A 19,597-nucleotide genomic window follows, 5' to 3' on the forward strand; every position below is an offset into this window, starting at 1 on the left:
AAGTAGTTGCCACTTTACATACTGAGTAACCAGTGCTCCTAGATCTCCAAATACAGTGAAGGTGATCAGGCCAGAGTACAGCTAACTCCAAATGACGTTTCCACTATGATCAGTAGTGTTAATTATACTCACGCTATAACCTGTTGATACAGAAAATTGCCTTCCAACTCTAAGCACTTAAGTATTCTTTTGAAACATCAGCCTTTATATTCTTAATCCTCCCTGATATCACTGATTTTATCGCCCAAGCTCTCCAGCTTTTGCACAGTATGCCAATTAGCGCTATGGATTTTAAAATACCTAAAAAGCACATTTTGTTGTCATACATTTCTTTTCATTTCTTTCATAACTCCTTTAAAAAAGGTGACCACCATGAATGCATTCTTTATTTATCATTGCTTTGTCCTTTCTGTTGCTCACTAAGCTAAAACCTTGTCTCATGCTCTCTTGGAGCTTCCCTTGGAATGCTTATCACATCTCACAAATTCTTTGCAGTCCTACAGGTGACAAATCCATACTGAGCATATTATTGATGGCAGCTGTTATTCAGTAGTATGAGAGTATCTAGCCCCCAATTATTTTCTCTCTCTCTCAATAGGCAATTTCTAGAATCGGATTAAACTAAATACTAAGTAGTTCCGAGTCCTAGCAAATAAATGCCTAAGAAAATAGTTTCTGAGATAAAACTGGCTTCATAAAAAAAGACAGAGAGAACAGAAACGTACATATGCAGAGACTTCTGGGCCTTGGCTGCTTCTTCCTTGGAACTGTATCGGACCACGGCATTCCCTTGCGTCAGGTTCAAGTGGAATGTTATCAGAGGGCCATGCTGCAAACACAGTGTCCGCAGGGTGGAACCATCGATCTGGTAAGAGGGAAGGGGGGGAAAGGTTCTGTATTTTTGTGATTTTACTTCAAATGTTTGTTAACTAAACAAGTTTTAAAAGCTAAAGAATAAGTACAGGTGAAAGAAAAAAAAAAAAAAAGGGTCTCTTCCATAAGAAGAATTTATAGACTTATCGCTGTCTTCATTGAGCGAGACATCCTGTCTTTTAAAGACTTCCCTCAGTCCAGTGCAAGAAATTTCCCAATTTAGGTGACACGAATTATATTTATCATTAGAAGCCGACAGAAGTCCAGAAATAAGTCAATGGAAAAACACATTCTTCACAAATATAACTAAATTTTCCCCAAGATTATTTTGGATGTCTACATTGTAGGCTTTGTGGCTTATGTTCTTCCTTGTGAATGACACTGTGTGGAGGACTAGAAGATGTGACAGACTTGGGAGAAGAACAAAAAAAAATAATCCCACAGGAAAAGCAGATGTTACATCTATCTGCTTTAAAACATCATTCACCTCCAAACACACGTACATAAATGGTGCACACTGAATGACTCATTACAGTCTTAAAAGTTCATACTTCATTTGACAGCACTTTGAAAACTTAACCAATTCCCCGTAGAAGACAGACACTCGTAATAAATGCAGAATAATTATGTTCCCTTCAAATCAAGCAAATGACCAAGGCTGATAGATTTTGTTCTTATCATCTCTCAAAAGCGACACGTCTCTCTTTGTAACTAGTTGCGTACATTTCTATTTACCTGGGGTGTGAGGTTTCGAAGAACCAGCCAGCTGCTTGTTCTCCCTGAGCTGTCAGTACTCCATGCAGAACCTACAACACAAATTCCACAACAAAACATTTGATCGTGGTGCAGAGAGCATATTACAAGAAGAAAGCTTATCTGGAATCACAGCATACTAGCAAGCGTTACTGCTACTGAAAACAAATCCTACAGCAGTTCCCTCACATCCCGATTTATTGTGCTCTTCGGAATGAAAGGTTGCTGAATGAAAGCCTGCTTTTGTTACATTTTAAAGACCTGTCGTGTTTCTCACATTCCCACAATAACTATTAGAAAACTGGCGGATGCAGGTACGACACGGCAGCAAACTGTGTCTTCAGGTTACACAAGAATGAATCTGGAAGACACATTTTAAAAGCAATTCAGATGTCCCAGCTCAGGCTGCTGCTTGCTATTAAAGATTTTTATGGCCCTGCAGCATTCTGCTATCTTGCCAGTGATGGATTAATGTGTATGACTTACTCAAAGCGGGTATTTCTGCACTGACAATGTTCTGATTAAAGATACAAGGACATAACCAACAAAACCTGCTTTCCCAACTCCAGGCTGGTGTTTTACAACGAGAAACTGTACCAGCCTGGTATTTATGAGTGGCTTTTGAGAAACCGCAGTACTTCTGTAGTCACACGCATGACTCCAGAGAGGATCCTGGCACCAGCAGTATCTGCCCACCAGGTGGGGTTTTGGTGAAGAAAACTGATACAAAATAAATGGCAGAAGAGGGAAGAACATTTAATCCCCAACTTAGTGAAAGCAGATTAATAAAATAGTCAGCTTTATAAAACAGGTGCAATACTTTTGAAGCTGACAATACTTCACAAACAAACATAATATATAAATATAAATATTTATATAGCCAAATCCATTGTTTCTTATATTTGTATTTAAGCAAAACAAGAACATTTTTAAAAAGAGTCTGCATGAAAAAACTCAAACATTCCCAGAGGGCCCTGCAATGCCATCAGTTCCTAAATGCTTCACAGCCCTGGTCCAATAATGTGTTCCATGCTCATTCCATGGGCTGATTCACTCATCTGGAAGCCTTGTAGGCAGTCACAGATCATACCACAAAACAAGAAACTTGTTTAAAAGATATTTTTGGAAATTAAGGAAATGGAAAAAAAATGCTAGTTGGAGTTAAATAATTTGGTAATTCCTACGTAAAATTACTAATATGAACACCTGAGAGATGTGTTGACATCTTCATTGACAACTTATCTTAACCAAAACAACCAGACATGAGCTTCACCCCTAAAAGAGACAGAGGCTACTTTTATTAAACCTCAAGTTTCTGGAGCCCAATACACAGCTGTGGGGTGCCTCACTGCTGTAACACAGAATAAAAGCAAACAATTACAAAAAGAAGGCAGTGTGGTGTCACAAAACACAGAAGTCAGGAGTACCAGAGGAGTAAGAGCCGGTCCAGCCCAGGGGACTGGCACCCCACGTAGATGATGGCTTGGTGTTTGTTAAGCCTGGAGGTGGTCTCGTAGGAGCAGTAGTGTTTCTGGGTACCTTCCATAGTTCATGGGATAGCGAGGCTTGTGTGTGAGAGATCGGGCCAGAAGACCACGTGGACTTGATGTCTGACAATTTACCTGCAACAGAAGAACATACACTTGTGTATTCTGGGCTGGCAGCACCTGTAAACCAAGGAGGATGGCAATCATCAAGCTTCTTGCATTGACTATACTCCTCCAGCTCTTCAGGAGAGAAATGAACAGCAGTCTGTATCATCCAGTGACAGAAATCCTGTATCCTTTGAAGCTACTTACACTACTATCTATGTTTGCAAAGGATTTTGTGTTTAAGAAATCTAACACCACCTGTTACATACACACCTCCCTTTTAAAATCTCCTATTTAACTCTCTCGTAAGACGATAGATGAAAAAGACCAGAAAATGGACTTAAACATTTGAGATCTAATCTCATCAAAATTGTAATGAAACACTTTAAGACTGTCTCTCTCACAGGTTTAATAGAACTTAACCACTTTTTCCTTACACAACTCATTTTATCTAGTATAAAGTAACCACTATATCCATACGTTCTTCTCATAATTATTAAAATTCCAAAGATCAAAGAACAAAAACTATTTCTGAATATTCTAAGTAACTGATACTCTTTTTTTCCAAGTATTTTACCTGTCACTCTTTGTAACTTTTCTACTGTTCAGTTTGTTGCCTCCCTGATCAGTTTTTAAACTCTCTTACTACTGTTTCTGTCAAATCAGAGTTTTATGAAATAATACAAACCCCAAGAATAACAAAGACAGTTTAGCTGTCAGAACGGCAGACAAAATTGATTCCGACTGCAGATACAAAAAAACCCCTTGATTCACCTTCAGACTTACACATCCCTGCCTTTCTTCCTTCTACCAACGTATGTCGTGAAAGTAAGAGTCCGAACTCCCTTGTCACAGCACAGTCCCACTGCTGCCAACGTTAGCAGCACGTGTTTGACCGGCATGGACTGAAAGGGTCACATCACCGCATCTTCTGCCAGAGCAAGTGACACTGGGATTATGCTGCCTTAAGGCTTGAATGCTGGCTGCAGTCAGAAAATACTTGGTCTGACAAAGTCCAAGATGCAAAAATCTTGTGAATTTTTTTAAAACCAGATTTGAATTCGCAGATTAAGCTTATGCTCAATCAGTGCTTTGCACCAGGCAGCCACTGAGGTTTGGATTTTTTAGTCCTAAAGCCAAATTTAGCAGTCGCCAAATCCCAGCCTCAGCTATATACACACACGCTCCCCAAATTGCCTCTATTTATCTGTATCACTTAACTCTATTTTATACTGAATCATAACAACTGAAGTGAAAGGGCAACCGCTCTGCCATGTCTTGCAAACTAGCAACAAAAAAATAACTTTACAATGACGATGAAAACATTAACAAGGGTAAAATGGTGGGGGAAAGGCAGAAAGTCTGAGGTTTAGAACTCGGAGCAGCTCAGCCTGCGATGCAGCACGACACATGCACATTCCCACAGATGAGATGTTGCTATGTCACTGTTCTCATGGGGTTAACACAAAGATTAGATGACACTGCAAAAAACCAAAAAGCAAATAAAGCAGAAATGCATGGCAGATAAAAGAAAAGCAAGCTGTTCCTTTCTTTTCCTTTCATTGGAGTAAAACATTTCAAACAAATCCTTTTTGTTTTGCACTCTGCAGGTGGGTCTTGCATCCTCCTTCCTCTGAGGAAGAGGGGGTTTTTCATTGATCAGATATGAAAATGCCAACACAATCCACGCAACAGCCCCAACACATTTTCTTAGTGGGGCAAATTTGGTATTTCAGTAGCCAGTTCACAAGCAAACTTTCCATGATTTGTAGAGAGGTGCTCCAGAATTTATAGCTCTTTAAAAAGAACGGGGTAATTAGTTAGATCATCTACAAGCTCGGCCACATAAGAGAGCATCAGGCTTTGGACTATTAAAAGACATTGAAGAGCCCCAAACCCAAGTCCTCCAAAGCCACGCAGAGTACCCCCTTCAGGTACTACTGAACTTTCTCCTGAGCTGAAGGTGGTTCACTTTGAACAATGAGTTTATTTACAAAAAATTTGTATCAGCTCTTACTAGAAGGGTCTAGTAAGGGTGTTTCTGCTGAGGTCCTAGACAATATTCCTCCTCAAAGTTGCAATGGCAATAGTCATTAAGAGATCTTGAAGCCAACATAGAGTGACAGCACGTGGCACCAAATGGAATAAATACATTTTTGCTTAGCACAATGCCAGGCATAGCATCCAATGCTCACCACTGAAGAGCTGCCAGGAGAACTGCCTACCTAGCGCAGTAGTAAAAAATAAGCTTCTGTCTAGAGCAGCACTACTGCAACAACGGGGTGTCCTGGTTTTGGCAGGGACAAAGCAGCTGGTGTGTTTTGGATTTTGTGTGTGAAGAATGTTGATAAAACACCCGAGTTGTTGCTCATGAGCCCAAGGACACTCTCCTGCTTTCCAAGTCTCGCTAATTTGCTGATGCGGGAAGCTGGGAGAAAGACAGACAGAATAATTGACCCCAACTGGCCAAAGAGAGCGTTCCATGCCATGAACGTCATGCTCAATATAGAAGTGGGGGCTGGCCAGGGCAGGTATCTGCCTTCCTGGCATCCGTCTTCCTCCCTCGTTTGCTGGCATCGTTCCCTCTCCCTTGCTGGCTCCCTTTTGCTCCTTTGCTTGGTGCTCGGTTTTGTTTCTGTGATCACTGCTCGGGACAGGCTGTGTCGGTCATTGGGACATCGGGTGGTGAGAAAACATACATTGTTCATTTTGTATATTTTAATATCCTTATATTCTGTTATTATTGTAGTTTTCCCTTGTTCTTTTAGTAAATTGTCTTCATCTCAACCCATGAGTTTTCCTTCCTTCCCAATTCTCTCCCCCATCCCGCTGGGGAGGGGGAGGTGAGCGAGAAACTGTGTGGTAATTCGGGCTAAACCATCACACGGGGAAAGCACTCTCTAGGGCCTTTTCTCAAAATGCACAAGGATGCAGAAGTAGAAAGGCCGTTTTTCGTACCTGCAATGCTAGGTGCGGATGCAATGCTGCTGAAAGAGCTACTGTAGCCGGAGGCACTAAGCGGCCAGGCACTCGATGAAGGCAGCGTGGCATTCTGAGATGATGTTGGGGATGACCCTGCAGAACCAGCAGAGAAGCAACTAAGAAAGATGGGCATAATGATGTCTGGTGTGACATAAGCAAATCTATTACGTGCAAATACAAACCATGCAAGGCATTTTCCTTAACCAGCCTGGTCTCTGAAGTCTAGGAGTGAAATGTTATAGAAAGCATGACAAAGTGAAGCAGAAGTCTTTAGTAGAAAAGAAAGTTGGCACGGTAGCAAATGTACTAGCACCTGTGCAGAAGATAAATTCTGCATTTCCTTTAAGATAAGTGACTCTCTTAAAAAAATCAGTGTTTAGTCTCAAGGAACAAGATTCATTTATAAAGGTGCTCTGCCAACTGACTTAAGCAATGGCAACTGTAGATGAGCATAGATGTATATGATAAACCCTCTAACCATGGCTGATTTGTCCTAAATTACTCTAGGTAAGCACTTCTATATCCTAACACCCACAAACATCTTTAGATTTTTGCAGACTTTCAGTAAAGCAAGGATATATTTTAGCAATTTCTTCTCAAACTGATAATATAAATGAAATAGCCTGAAACCATCCTGGTAAATCACTTACAATCTGAGGAGCTATCTAAGCATACATACAATTTCCTTACTGGCAGCAAATGAAAGAAACTGAACATAAAATAAACTATCTTCAGTATAAAGACCAAAAGAGCTGTAAGTACTCTCTCTAGCCACCCTCAAAATTAAGTGTGTATCCTAGGTGACTTATCATTCCTGACATACACAGATGGACTGTGATACTGAAACATCTTTAACTGACTAAAAAATAGGTGAGTTCTTTGGAAAAGAGCGCTGTACTGAGGTAGAAGGGAGGGAGTTAAAGGGCAGTCTCATCCTTTACAGCTCAATAAAAAATACAGGCTGTATTTTCAACTGGAACAGCAATCAACCAAACTTTACCATATCCAGACTCACTGCACTCTAAAGGACACCAACACAGACATCAGTCTAAAGCAAAATAACTCTCTATCAAGGCCTTCTCTGGAAATAATCTATTCCCCAGGCAGGAGTGAGGGAATTGCATGAGATTCAAAGGGCCATCTGCCCACAGAGCTGAAACTGGCCCTGATTCCACATGGCTAGGGCTTTCAGCTCATAGTAGCTGACCCTGCAAAGCTTCATTAGCAAATAATTAAACCAAAAATCAACCCAAAAGCTGAGGTTGTGTCTGTTTCTAAGTGCACGGGGTAAGGATGGTATATGCCACAGTCCAGGCCTCTAAACGGGGGTCAGCTCTGTCAATACAGTCCGTGTTCCTCCAGCTGCAGTATTCCAAGACAGCTCTTCCTGGCAGCATGTCACGAGAGCCCCAGGCCCCTATGGAGGAGTACGGACAGCAACAGGTAGCTACCTGGGAGCAAACACCTAGGTTATATGAGCGGAAAGAAAGATTCAGTAATGACTTTTTCATTAAAATTATACTATTAACAAGCTAAAAAGCTAATGATGAAGGGAAGCACACACGGACCCCAACACTCACTGCTTTTCAGAAGGCTTTGGCTCTTGGGGGCCTGTTTGTTTCTGCAAAGATCAGCTATACTGACCCTCTCTAAGTAGCGTCATTATTTCTTCAATCCACAGACAGATGATATATCATCACAGCTAATGTGTACTTCCCTTCTATAAGGAACGAAGACCTACAGTAGGTACCATCTAACTTACAGGCACAGCTCTGTAGGGCTAGACTTTTAGCCTAAAGGGAGTATTTCTTGGGTGCACCCTATCTAAACTACAACTGAATTATGTCTTTATACTTTTCTCTTTATAACTTCAAACCATCCAGGTTGCCTGCCCCTTGAAGTACATTTGGGTCAGTAAAGGTTAATTCAACATTACTCGTGCACACAAATACTTCATGTTTCAGCTTAAATAAAGATTGCTTTTTGGTAAGAGACAACCAGAATCGTTCAAGGCAATGAAAACCCCTGCCTGCTTTCCCTCATGTCTCATCCCTTCACCTGAGTTAACACGCCCAGAGCTGGAACCTCGTTTCAAGGATAGTTCCGATTTACAGTCTATGCAGATATCACAGATTTAACTATAGAACAAAATCCACATTTTAAATCCTGACAGGTCCTGATTATACCATTCCTGTGCATATTAGCGTGCCCTAATTGAGTGCAGGTAACGCGTCTATTTCGGCACACTGGTCACAATCAAACCATGCCACCTCTCCCTTGGTCCACTTCCAGTACATCTAGTTCCCAAGCAGCACAGTCCCAGTGGTTTATTGTTCTAGAGAACACCCTTCAATTCTGGAGTAAGCACTGCCAGGACAAAAGGAATGGAAATGGTGCTGGGAAATACTAGTTTACTAATCAATTCCCTATTTTTTCTTTTCTTTGATGGTTTTTTGGATAAAATGGCTCCAATTTGTTTTGCTGACTGGTCTTCTAACACAGTTACAATTAATTAGTGCGACAGAAGCCTGCTGCCTCAGCAACAACTGTGGAACGTTTGTATTGTGTCTTCTAAGTATTTCACAGTGTATGTGAGAGGCTGGTCATTACGGGGACTAGTTTTGTTCAAAACAAAGTCTTACACATTACAGAAATGTATATTACACCAGAAGTTTACATGACGTTACATTACAGAAGTCTATATGACATCTCATACCCTGTTCTAAATATGAAGATATTTACATTCTCACGGAAACAAGAAACTTCTTAGTCCCTTAGTTGAATAAAGTATTCCTGGATTTTCAGTGACAGTTCAAAGCAGGAGCATTATAAGATCAGGATTACATGCAAAAATACACTACATCCATAATGTATGAAGTCACCTTTTCTGGAAAGAAAAAGAAAGTATCAACAGATATGAAAGTAATTTGGGTTTACCTCCACTCTTGAGAAGATAGCGATTAACATCCTGTATGGTGGTGTTTATGGTAGGCCCAGTTGGAACACTTCCAGGAGTAACATCGGGGTCATTTTCAGGATCAATATTCTGCAGTCCCTTCCATGGCACTCCTGGATGAAACTCTGTTTCAATGATAATAAAAAGAAGAGTATATAAAGTCGTAATTCTCCAGAGCTCCTGCATATCAAAAGGCATGAGGATTCAATACACAAAACCAACAACGCACTTTAAAGACATCAGTTTAAGAGGAATGCTTTGTGTTTCGTTACCTGGTGGCCAGTTTATGCTGGAGCCATTGGAAATTTTATCACTATCGGTTTTGGCACGTGACCAGCTGTGAGGAACAGCTACAGGTGGACTGGCGGGTGATTCACTGTTTTGAATCAGATCATACCGGCCGTAGGAGTCATCAAGGGAGGACTTTCCCGGAGGACCAATACTTAAACCTCCAGGTATAGCACCTGTAATGAATGAAATGGAAAGGCTTTGATTAGGAATGGGACTGATTTTGGGTATGGAAACTCATCAGTACCTCTATTTTGTTATTATATTTTTCTCTTTCTGTATTACAAACGTAAAAAGGAAAATTAAAATAAAAACATGGCAAGCAAGGCTTAACAGCCTCTGAAGCCTTACAAGGAATTACAGCTGAGACACACAGCGTTGGTACAATCTACACATTCAAATTACAGAAATTCAGATTACATTACTGCCAAAAAGAGACTAAGTAATTCAAATCACTACACTGATGTTACATAGGAATTTGCTGAGACAGCATACTGCGGAATATCCCTGTAGGCAAGCCTCCTGCTCATCCTTCTCTTGGCATTCATTGCCAACAACTTGAAACGGCCTTTCTCATGTTCCTACAAACTATCAAACAGCAACCTAGCGTAGGCAGTGCAGCAACTTGCAGAATAAAAAACTATTGTAAAAGAAATAATTCATGCTGCTCATAATAAAATCCAGGATACAATAAAGTTGACAGAGCACCATGTTCTAACAGAATAAACTTGGTACAGGAAATAAAGGAATAAACGACTCCGGATACTGGAGGCGTTAGGAATAAAGGTGTTCAAACAGATTAGCCACCACTTCTGGAAAAATACGAAGTTTGTGCTCCTAACTCTCAGGGTGGGTAATTATGCAACCCATCAGGCTTTTGTACAGGACTGGCTGTGAAAGGTTGATGATATTGGAAAAATCGTGGGAAAAAAGCCAATGTGAAGGCTTCTTGGATTGAAGATATGCAGATCTGGAGTAAGGGGAAGCTTGTGGGACTTATTTTGCCAAGTTTGCCAACACTAATGGCTTGTTTTACTTTAACTCCATGTTCTGAGCAACAAAATTCAGCAAATGAAAACAATCCATTCCTACACTGCATGTAGGAAGTGATAGCTGCCAGAACTTCAATGCACTGCTGAACGTGACTGCGGAAATCATCTTAAAAATATCACAAAAGGTGATATTCTTGTTCACCAAGAACAGTAAACATGAGAAAAAAAATTACAACTGTAACATGACTCAAGTCTCAAAACACCAGACTGACAGGGAGATTAAATGCAACATACCGTGCTTGCTGGAGTTCTGGTCAAGTGAAGAAGCAGCACTAGACAGATTATCCATTGAGTTGGGGTGTGTCCATTGAGGAAGGCGAGACTGGGACTGAGAAGTGTCCTTCACTGACAAACCACCAGTAATGTCCATGTTATTTACATTCATGTTCGGGTTCAGTCCAGCTAAGGGGAAAGAGGTCATCAGATATCCATAATAAACTGGAGGATTAAAAGATGTGTTTAAAAATCCAGCTAAAGGAGTTACTAAACACTGATTTTGAGACATCTCTACGTATGTGCAGTAATTTACTATGTACATTTTCAACCTGCTGTCAAGACCTTTTGCTTTTATGGGGACACCAATGTAACTCACACAAATTCAGAAAATGTTAAAACTTTGATAAAAGGGAAAAAAAGCTGTAAGGATAATATTTTAAAGCTGTCAGTATTTCTACTTGCAGGCTCTTCACTTGTCTCAGAAAAGGCATTCTGGAAGAATGCACTGGAACACTGCGTTTAAACCAGTGAAAAATTCGCAGCATTCCACTGCTAAGCCAAAATACTCCTCTCCTCATGTCTCACCAGCACACCCCACGATGTCTGCCATTTTATTTTCCTAACATTTTAAAACTCCCAAACAAAGCAACTAACTAAAAGGTCACACAAACACCTGCTATTCATCAGCACGGGTATTGCACTATTTGGGCATGTATTTTTGTATACAGGGAACAAAAATCACTCAGACTGTATTTAGGCAATAATTCTGACATGCTTCTGTGACACCAGTCTGGGTCCTTTTTGATACATAATCCTGAATGTTAGCAGATCACAGGAAGCTGAGGTATGATAAGAAACTCTTGGACTCAGGCCTTCAATTCATAAATTCTTTTGCCTTCTGATGCTCCCTGCTGTAACAGCTCACCCTAGCAGTCAAAATTACCTTCTTAACCGCTGCACAGCAGATAAAGCCTGGCAACTCTATTGTACACAGCATAAAGAGAGCCACAAAGAAATTAAATTAATTCCTTTATGTCAAAAATGAAGTGTGCAGCATACATCAAACAGCCAGAGAAAACAGGGCTGAAAGGTTCTTCTGTTCACCCTGTCTCAAGGCCGAATCAATTATTTTGACATCAATCATATTTGACAGATCTATGTCTAATGTACCACAAAGTGACTGGTGAAGATGATTTCAGAATCAGATTCCCAGATAATTTATTCCAGTACTCCATTTTGCCTAATGTAAACAAGCGATCCTTAACGTTTAACTAAATCTTCTTTTACGCAACGGAAGTTCATTAACTCTTGCATTAGCCACATGCAAGAAAACAACTTCGAAGCTCTCTTACATTTTTCAAGAGTCCTGCATGTCTAAGTCCTCTCTTCAGACTGAAGTGAGCAGAGGATTTCATTTTTTCCTTAGCAGTCATGTTTTTGAGACATCTAATCACCTGCACAACACTTCCTCCATTCCTTCAAACTGCTCCGTATCTTTCTTGGAATACACTGACCAGAACTGATGCCTTACCAGAGCTGATCAGAGGGGAAAGATGACTTTGCATGACTTCCAGATGATATTCCTGTTTATCAATATAACATTCCTGTATTTTACAACATGATGTTGTTAATTTAGATTTAGTTCATAAATAGCAACATACCTAGATAGTTAATTAAGCAAATCTTCCGGTCTGGTATTTGTAGGTGAGCAAACACAGCCCACCTGAGCAGCTACCCCAGTACCACAATTTCGTTTCAACACTATTTGATAAACATCTCTTTTGTATTTGTTATACTGTGGAGCAAAACATCTAGACACTGAATTAGTGAAATATACTCCCTCTGTCTTTCTCACATGGAACTGCTTTCATGAGGGACACTTACCAAGAGGGTAAGGAGCAAAGGTGTTCGGTGAAGACTGTTGCTCTTTGGTCTGCAGGTCAGGAAGGCCGGGCGCCTGGGGATGGGGTGAAAAGCTATCCATGGCTGATTTGCCTGCAGAGGGGTGCAAAGATAGGTGTGGAGGGGGAGGCTGCTGCTTCATAAGCAGGGCCTGGGCCAGCTGGCGCTGGTGCTGCTGGATCTGCTGCTGCATGTTATTGATTGTACGTGCAACCTGGCAAGAAAAAAAAAAAAAAAAATCAATAAATGCTCAATTGAACAAAAAGACACTCGATTTCTTGTGCCTTTCTCTACAGTGAAATAACACAATAGATCTCTTTACAAATAAAAACGGACTGAATTAAGGGTTGAAGAGCTTTCCCCCAATAACTGAAAGCTGTGAAACAGCTTCATGACTCTAGTGCTCTGTCCCTTTCAATACTAAAGCCCCGTGCTGTATGATTGTTTCTAGGATGCGTTAGCTGCTTTGCTATAACGTACAATCTCTCCAAGCTACTGAAACCAAACTCTAATGGTGAGATTGAACTGGCAGGCAAACCTACTTGCTGCTCCTGTTGTCTCATGGGTCCGGAAACATTACGCTGAGCCTGTAACATCTGCTGCTGGATTTGTAAACGTTGGTACGCCTACAAGACAGAAAGGAGAGGTCAGATGTCCTAACATACACAATACACCGAACAAGCTTGCTTGAACTGCTGGTACATTATAAAACAGGAAAGAGAGAAGCATCGGAGTTTTCTGAAAACAGTCAGTGAAGCAAAAGTAACAATCTCCTTATGAATGAATCATAAATGCACTTGTTTAAGTCCAGTGTTCGTTGTTTTTTTAACCAAACATGTCAATAAAAAACCTGATGAGTAAGTCTGTGAGCAATAACTGTTCATTAAAGACATGAACCCATTTTTTTCCCTGAAAAAAATGTAAGATAAAGCAAAAATTATAATAGAGGTTTATATTATGATACAAATAGGATAAAATTGGATTTGTGGTTTGGCCATTTTGAGTTCTGATAGCACTTTGTATTTAATCAGTTGTGCTGCTTTATTCCAGAAAATATCCACGATTTTAATGTGGTTATCTGGACAGTAAATTTTTTTCAAGGTGTTTCTCTGAAACATGTGAATTTAAAATCCAAAGCAGCTCTGTACAGATATTTTTTCAAGTAGCTGGGTACTGTTCAGTTATTACCATGGCATGGGATCAATGCTGTGCTCCTCAAAACTAGGAAACATAACCAGAAATGAGCAATAGTATCAAACACTGTTACTAATAAAAGTTTGACTAGCACATTGAGATCAGCAACTAAGCTAGTTTATCATCCTCAATTTTTATGTTTAAAAACATAAAACAGCAAACACTGACTTACTCTTAGCAGTATCCCTTTTTTAAATGTTAAAATCCAATTAAATACGTTCATACACGCACGTCTATATACAAATATATAAAATTTGCAAATACAGCAAAAGTACACAACTTTTAAAAAACAAGTAGTTCTTATCACACAATGTGTTTAATATACATTCCATCCATGGCAGCAAATTTAGCCTACACTTTACTATTTAGGGAGGCAACCGAAGGAAGTTCTCCAGGTAAGCCAGGCAATTTCTCTCTCATTATGCTGTGACACCAATCTCCCAGTTGGTCCTTCAGCTGCCTACACCGGCATGCAATACACAGATCAGTGCTGCCTGAGAATATACTGTGTTACTCATACCACTACTAAGACAACTGACTTTTTAGTTCCTCTGATCAGCTGTGAAGGATAATTACTCCACAAATGACTATTTATAAAGCCTGAGGCAAAAAACTGATTTTGTTTCTTTGAAAAGAAATCAGCATCTGATTGTTTTAAAGATCTGTTATGTTCATTTAAAAAGTCAGTTAGTCATTCTCTTATTTTATCCTCATGCCTTCAATTCTGATTTAGAGCTTCTTTGCCACATCTTTTAACTTACCAGCTGCAGCTGATAGAGCTGGTTCAACATCGTCATATGCTGAGGATTATTAATTGGCGAGGTTAACTGTGCAGGGCTGAGACCAATGTTTTTTGCTGCAAACTGCAAAAGCTGTGCTTGAACCTAAGGAAGAGCAGAGTATCAGACACTGTACATTTACTTTTTACACGGTGTTAGTGTTAGAATCATTCTATGATCATTCTATGATTCTAACACTGGCAACTGTGTAAGCCATTAGTAAGAATCACAAGACATCAGCTGGAAAATGTTACTCCTACCAGAAACAGTACCATGAACTATCAAAATAACAAGAGACTCCTATACAAATCTTAATAACCAAATAATCACACTCAAATGTCCACTGACAGAGAAAGAGCTGAGAACAAACTCCTCAGCTCCCTAGAAACACCACTTTTCGCAAAAAGGAACAAGAGAATGTGCCCACATAGATAACGTACAGAGTATACAGGAGAGCATCTTACCGGCTAGCAAATAAACCAGCATGGACACGGCCAGGCAGCTGTAGCTGCAAAGCCTCGGGAGCATTTCAGAATGCACATGGAAAGGACAGTGCATATCGAAGAGCTCCAGGGAAAGGGAAAACTCAAGAGTGGAAGTGCTGTCTAACCTGAGGGGATAGAAACTGAGGCACTTGAGCACGAAGACTAGGCTGGGATGAATTAAGAGGTTGCACTGGCGGTTGCTGCGGCTGTTGCATGGTCCTGGCTTGTGCTGCTCCGCTATTGCCAAACATACCCAGATTGCCACTCGGTATCTACAGCAGGACGACAGACGTTGGCGTTTAAAGACATCACTCAGCAGATAACCTGGAAGTTACCTATCTGTGCAGTCTTTATCCTCAGTGACTCTGACAGGCACGGATACAGAAACCAGTACATACCGACTGTATTAACACACAGGTTTAGAGCCAGGCACAGCAAAGATCGCCATGAACCCAGCATCCCAAATCTGCAAAACGTTGTACACATGCCTGAACAAAAGGCAGCTGAAGCTGAGGATCACTTTTGTAAGGATGCGTAACCCTAGAGGGTTAGATGAACAATGAGAAGCACTCGCCAAAAATGTTTGGATTTGTGGAGCAAGGGACAGGAGAACGGAGTCACTAAACTCACTCCTTACATTAGCTAGGCAGTGTTTACACTGAGTCATTTTACAAAGCTACAGATAAGGGACATGCCATTAGTGCAGTCTCCACTCTGAAAGATATGCTTAATGGGCTCTAAGTGACAAGTACTGCCATTAGACTATTACCTTTAAAAGAATATATGTAATAAAAGACACCATAGAATGATATATAGAGTTTTTCCATGTTGTTATTTCTTATTTTTGCTGGAACTTCAATTTATATAGCAAAAATAACATTTTCATTATCAACAGCAGTTCATGACCTCTCAGTCTCGTGGTGTCTGTGTATCCTCCCCACCATCTCCTTTCCTTTTCCTTCCCTTTCTGCATGTTCTACCCCGTGGCCAAAACATCCCTCCTGCCGCAACACTCTGCTTGACCAGAGGGGCTCGAAGCACAGTTTCTTTCTTACCACCCGTCAAAGCTATGAGTTGTGCCGACACTCAGAGCAGGAATAAAAAAGCCCCCATCGCTCCTCACCCATCTCATCACTGAATAATTATGCCAGCCAGGAAAGACAAATCAGAGCAACGTCTCTGCCTTAAGAGTCTGTGACAATTAGCAATGCCTCAAATGAAGAAACCTCACATCAATCAAGGCAGAGCTATACCAGGGTTCAGTGGTACAAATCCACAACAGTACAGTCTCTTGTCAATGGGTGCGTGTAATTAGCAGGCTAATTACAACTGAGCAGTTGTCGTATGTCCTATGATGTGAAACGTTTACACAGTAGGTAGTTTCTCCACTGATATTTCACGTGAACAAAGATGTTGCACGCAGTTTCAGCTTAAATCCCTGTTTTCCCCCGGGGACGTGGCAGGTCCAAGAGAGCTGAATTTCAACTTGGAATCTCCCCCGACAGCCTTACCTGTCTAGAAGAATTCAAGTTTTGCATGCCCAGCCCCGAGGCAATCCCGCCCAGGGTCTGATTAGGGAGTGCACTGTTTGAAAGGGGGAGCTTCAGGCTTGGTGAAGGCAAAAATGGTGAAGTAGTGGGCTCTTCCACTAGGCCGCCATCCTGATTGGAGAAAGAAAGGGTGAGCTGTGTGCGGTGCCCAGCAGCAGACAGCGCAAAAACCAGTGTCCCATGGAAATATAAAAGGGCATGGATGAATAAAAATGTGGAGTTTTTTTTTAAAAAAAAAGGTATGATGAATAACAGGGAATGAAAAGTATGGAGTGAAGGGAGAAGAAGAAAGAGAGAAATAGGATTAAGGTACTGTTTATCTTTGCTGTGTTGCACTTAATCCACAAATGCACAATCACCCTCACCCACCTCTCCAGAAGGAAAGGAGGTTCTAGAAACTGATCGCAGAGCTATCATGCAGCCTCCTGCCTTAGATTTTCTCCTTCCTCCTCCACCAGACTGAAAGGTGGAAAGGGAAGAGACTCAGCACGTTTCAGGGAAGTCATCTTTTAGTTTGGTGAACTCTCAGCAGCGGAGCACAGACATACGACAAACTGCTTTCACTATCCCACAATTCGGGAAAGGCCAGATCAGCTTATTTGATATCAGTCTGCATTTGGTTCCACATCATAGCTCTGCTCTTAAAAAAGGGATTTTTGCATTAATCCCCTTTCCTAACTGAGACAGAGGAGTCTCTCTTAATATTCACACAGCACTGAGTTGTTATTATTATCCATTATGAAACATTACACTCTAACACACCCAATGAACACAAAAATGCTTAAAAACAGTAATGATCATTTCGTCCGTGTTGCCTTCCTAGGAAAGCGATGAAGACACTGCCTGAATGTCCCCCAGGAGGAGGCAGATTTTAGCAAGGCGTAAGAGCCCCCTCTGACAAGCCAGGCTGTAAGGAGCCACGGCTGAACACGGGTACGAGGCATGGAGGGCAGCCCCTGCGGGAGGCAAACACCAGGGCACGCAATCCCCAGTCAAACAGGCAGGTATCTAGCTGCTACTACAGCGCGGTACCGAGCTCCACCTCAAACTGTGCTTTGATGTCTGGGAAGCCTGCGGCAAGCGTGATCAAATAATGCTGTGTACAAAGCAGAGCTCCAAAAACAGGCAGAGTGAGAAATCTTTAATTTGCCGTGTGCTGGGCTGGTGTTTGTCAGGCAATATATTCATTGCAAAGAAAGGCTTTTAAATAGGTGAGGAGCTAGGTTATTCCAACCAATAAATTCAACGCCCTAGAAGCTGGTGAGAAACAGACAAACCTCCTTTGCTGAAAAAGTAGCCCAGTGCACTAAGCAGATACCCAAACAAATGCTCTAACACAGCCAGCACGCTCAGTAAATTTTACGTTCTAAGTTAATCCTGAAAAATGCATTTTCAACAGCTCTCCTTTGATGCAAAGAAAAAGTTTCTTTACTATCGGGTAAAGTGACACTTGACATGCTATCTGCCTCTCCGGAGGGGGACACTGACATTTCTAATGATATCCCCAAGGCTCAAGATATTTTACATTCTACTGGACATCAGTCACACTCCACAAACAACTGCGGCTTGCATGACAGTAACAGGTTCAAGGATTTCTCCTTAGATCACATACATGTGTTTACAGTTCTACCCTTCCCCCTTTAAAGCGAAAATAATTCCAATCTTCGTGCGTGCCCTCTCCTTCAGATGCCGTTGTCTTCTAGGTGAACAGACCTATTGACCACAAAAGACCAATGCAATCCTCCCTGCCTCCCAAATTTATTCAAGTTTTGCCTCATTGACATTATTTTTTTTTTTTGGAAACAGGGACCACCAGGGAGGGTGGAGGACAAGCCTCACTGGAGACTTAGGCATCTAATTTCCAGAAGAGGCAGACTCGTGCTGCAAGGCCACCTTCACAAGCGTGTTCCTTGAAACTGCAGCAAACGTCTTTTGCAGCAAGTTTACAACACGTTCACATTCACTTTGCTCGAGTATTTTTTTTTAATCTGAACTTATCATAAGGTGCCAACTGTGCTGCACAAATCTGTGCTCTGTAAGTGGAGCTGAAATCAATTCATTTCACATGAAGTATTTCAGTTGGTCAACACAAAGCACTCCTCATCCTCCCCAACCTAGACTAGGCAACACCTGCACTGCTGACGACTGAGACTCATCATTTTTCCAGCTCTTTATGTAATAACTGTTTCCCAAAGAATAATCTTTTCTACCCAACCTTTCCTCTTCAGTGATTTTCTTTGACATTTGTGTTACATCTGTCACTCAGGATAATCAATTAAACAAATCCCCTACATCTGGACTGTCAAAATCATGCTCAATCCAGCACTGCATTGAACTTTTCGGAAGGGATGTGGCAGAACTGCAAAACCCTACTGGTAACAGTTATTTCCTTCTACAGCTACCCAACACAAAGCACCACACCGGTGCTCCACTCTACATTACTTTTAGGACTTTGGAAGTCTCTCACAATAGTCTCATGTGCCAAATACAACAGAATGTAAGCGGTGTTACTCAAAGATTTTGTAGCCCTGTGAAATACGGACAATTTAGCAGAGGATCCCTGGACAGCTGAGGAGTCACCTGCCAACAACTGCCACTACGTGAATCAAGAAGTCCTAACAGACCGATGTAAGACCATTCATTTGCCAGAGGTCTTTATACAAATCCAGCTACAGAAGTAGTTAGTAGAAAATGCACATTAATAACTTCCTAAAGCAGAAAAAAAAGCTTTTCCAAAAGAGGAAGTTAAAGTAATAAAATCTCACCTCAAAGTAAGTCCTCTTCAAATCTGACAGGAGTCAGGCACAGGCAAAAGAAACTTGCAGGAAATGCAATACTCAGAGAAGTACTCATCATTGGTATTTTTAGTTTTGAAAACATGGGAATACGAAAGAGGTTTCAAAATTTGGAAGTTCAAAAAAGAAATCATTACTAGATCACAAGAAGCAGAGGTGGAAGAAAGAAGAAGAATATAG

General features: G+C 41.0%; 1 protein-coding gene across 11 annotated transcripts in view; it reads right to left on the reverse strand.

The window, feature by feature from the left end:
* TNRC6C (trinucleotide repeat containing adaptor 6C) overlaps positions 1 to 19,597 on the reverse strand; it is a 327,104-nt gene that overhangs the window by 2,613 nt on the left and 304,894 nt on the right. For 4 of the 11 annotated variants that reach the window (XM_086762532.1, XM_086762534.1, XM_086762531.1 and 1 more), the window contains 12 exons: positions 16,584 to 16,757; positions 15,198 to 15,344; positions 14,570 to 14,692; positions 13,157 to 13,240; positions 12,597 to 12,828; positions 10,731 to 10,898; positions 9,429 to 9,620; positions 9,138 to 9,281; positions 6,177 to 6,293; positions 3,054 to 3,248; positions 1,609 to 1,679; positions 726 to 865 (listed from right to left, as the gene is read on the reverse strand). In XM_086762532.1, the coding sequence (XP_086618658.1) occupies positions 726 to 865; positions 1,609 to 1,679; positions 3,054 to 3,248; positions 6,177 to 6,293; positions 9,138 to 9,281; positions 9,429 to 9,620; positions 10,731 to 10,898; positions 12,597 to 12,828; positions 13,157 to 13,240; positions 14,570 to 14,692; positions 15,198 to 15,344; positions 16,584 to 16,757 (1,787 nt within the window). The remainder of the gene's footprint in view (positions 1 to 725; positions 866 to 1,608; positions 1,680 to 3,053; positions 3,249 to 6,176; positions 6,294 to 9,137; positions 9,282 to 9,428; positions 9,621 to 10,730; positions 10,899 to 12,596; positions 12,829 to 13,156; positions 13,241 to 14,569; positions 14,693 to 15,197; positions 15,345 to 16,583; positions 16,758 to 19,597) is intronic. The other 7 variants (XM_086762533.1, XM_086762536.1, XM_086762539.1 and 4 more) reach the window with 5 other exon arrangements.

This window comes from Chlamydotis macqueenii, chromosome 18 (genome assembly GCF_036417535.1).
Source record: "Chlamydotis macqueenii isolate bChlMac1 chromosome 18, bChlMac1.mat, whole genome shotgun sequence".
Lineage (NCBI taxonomy): Eukaryota > Metazoa > Chordata > Aves > Otidiformes > Otididae > Chlamydotis > Chlamydotis macqueenii.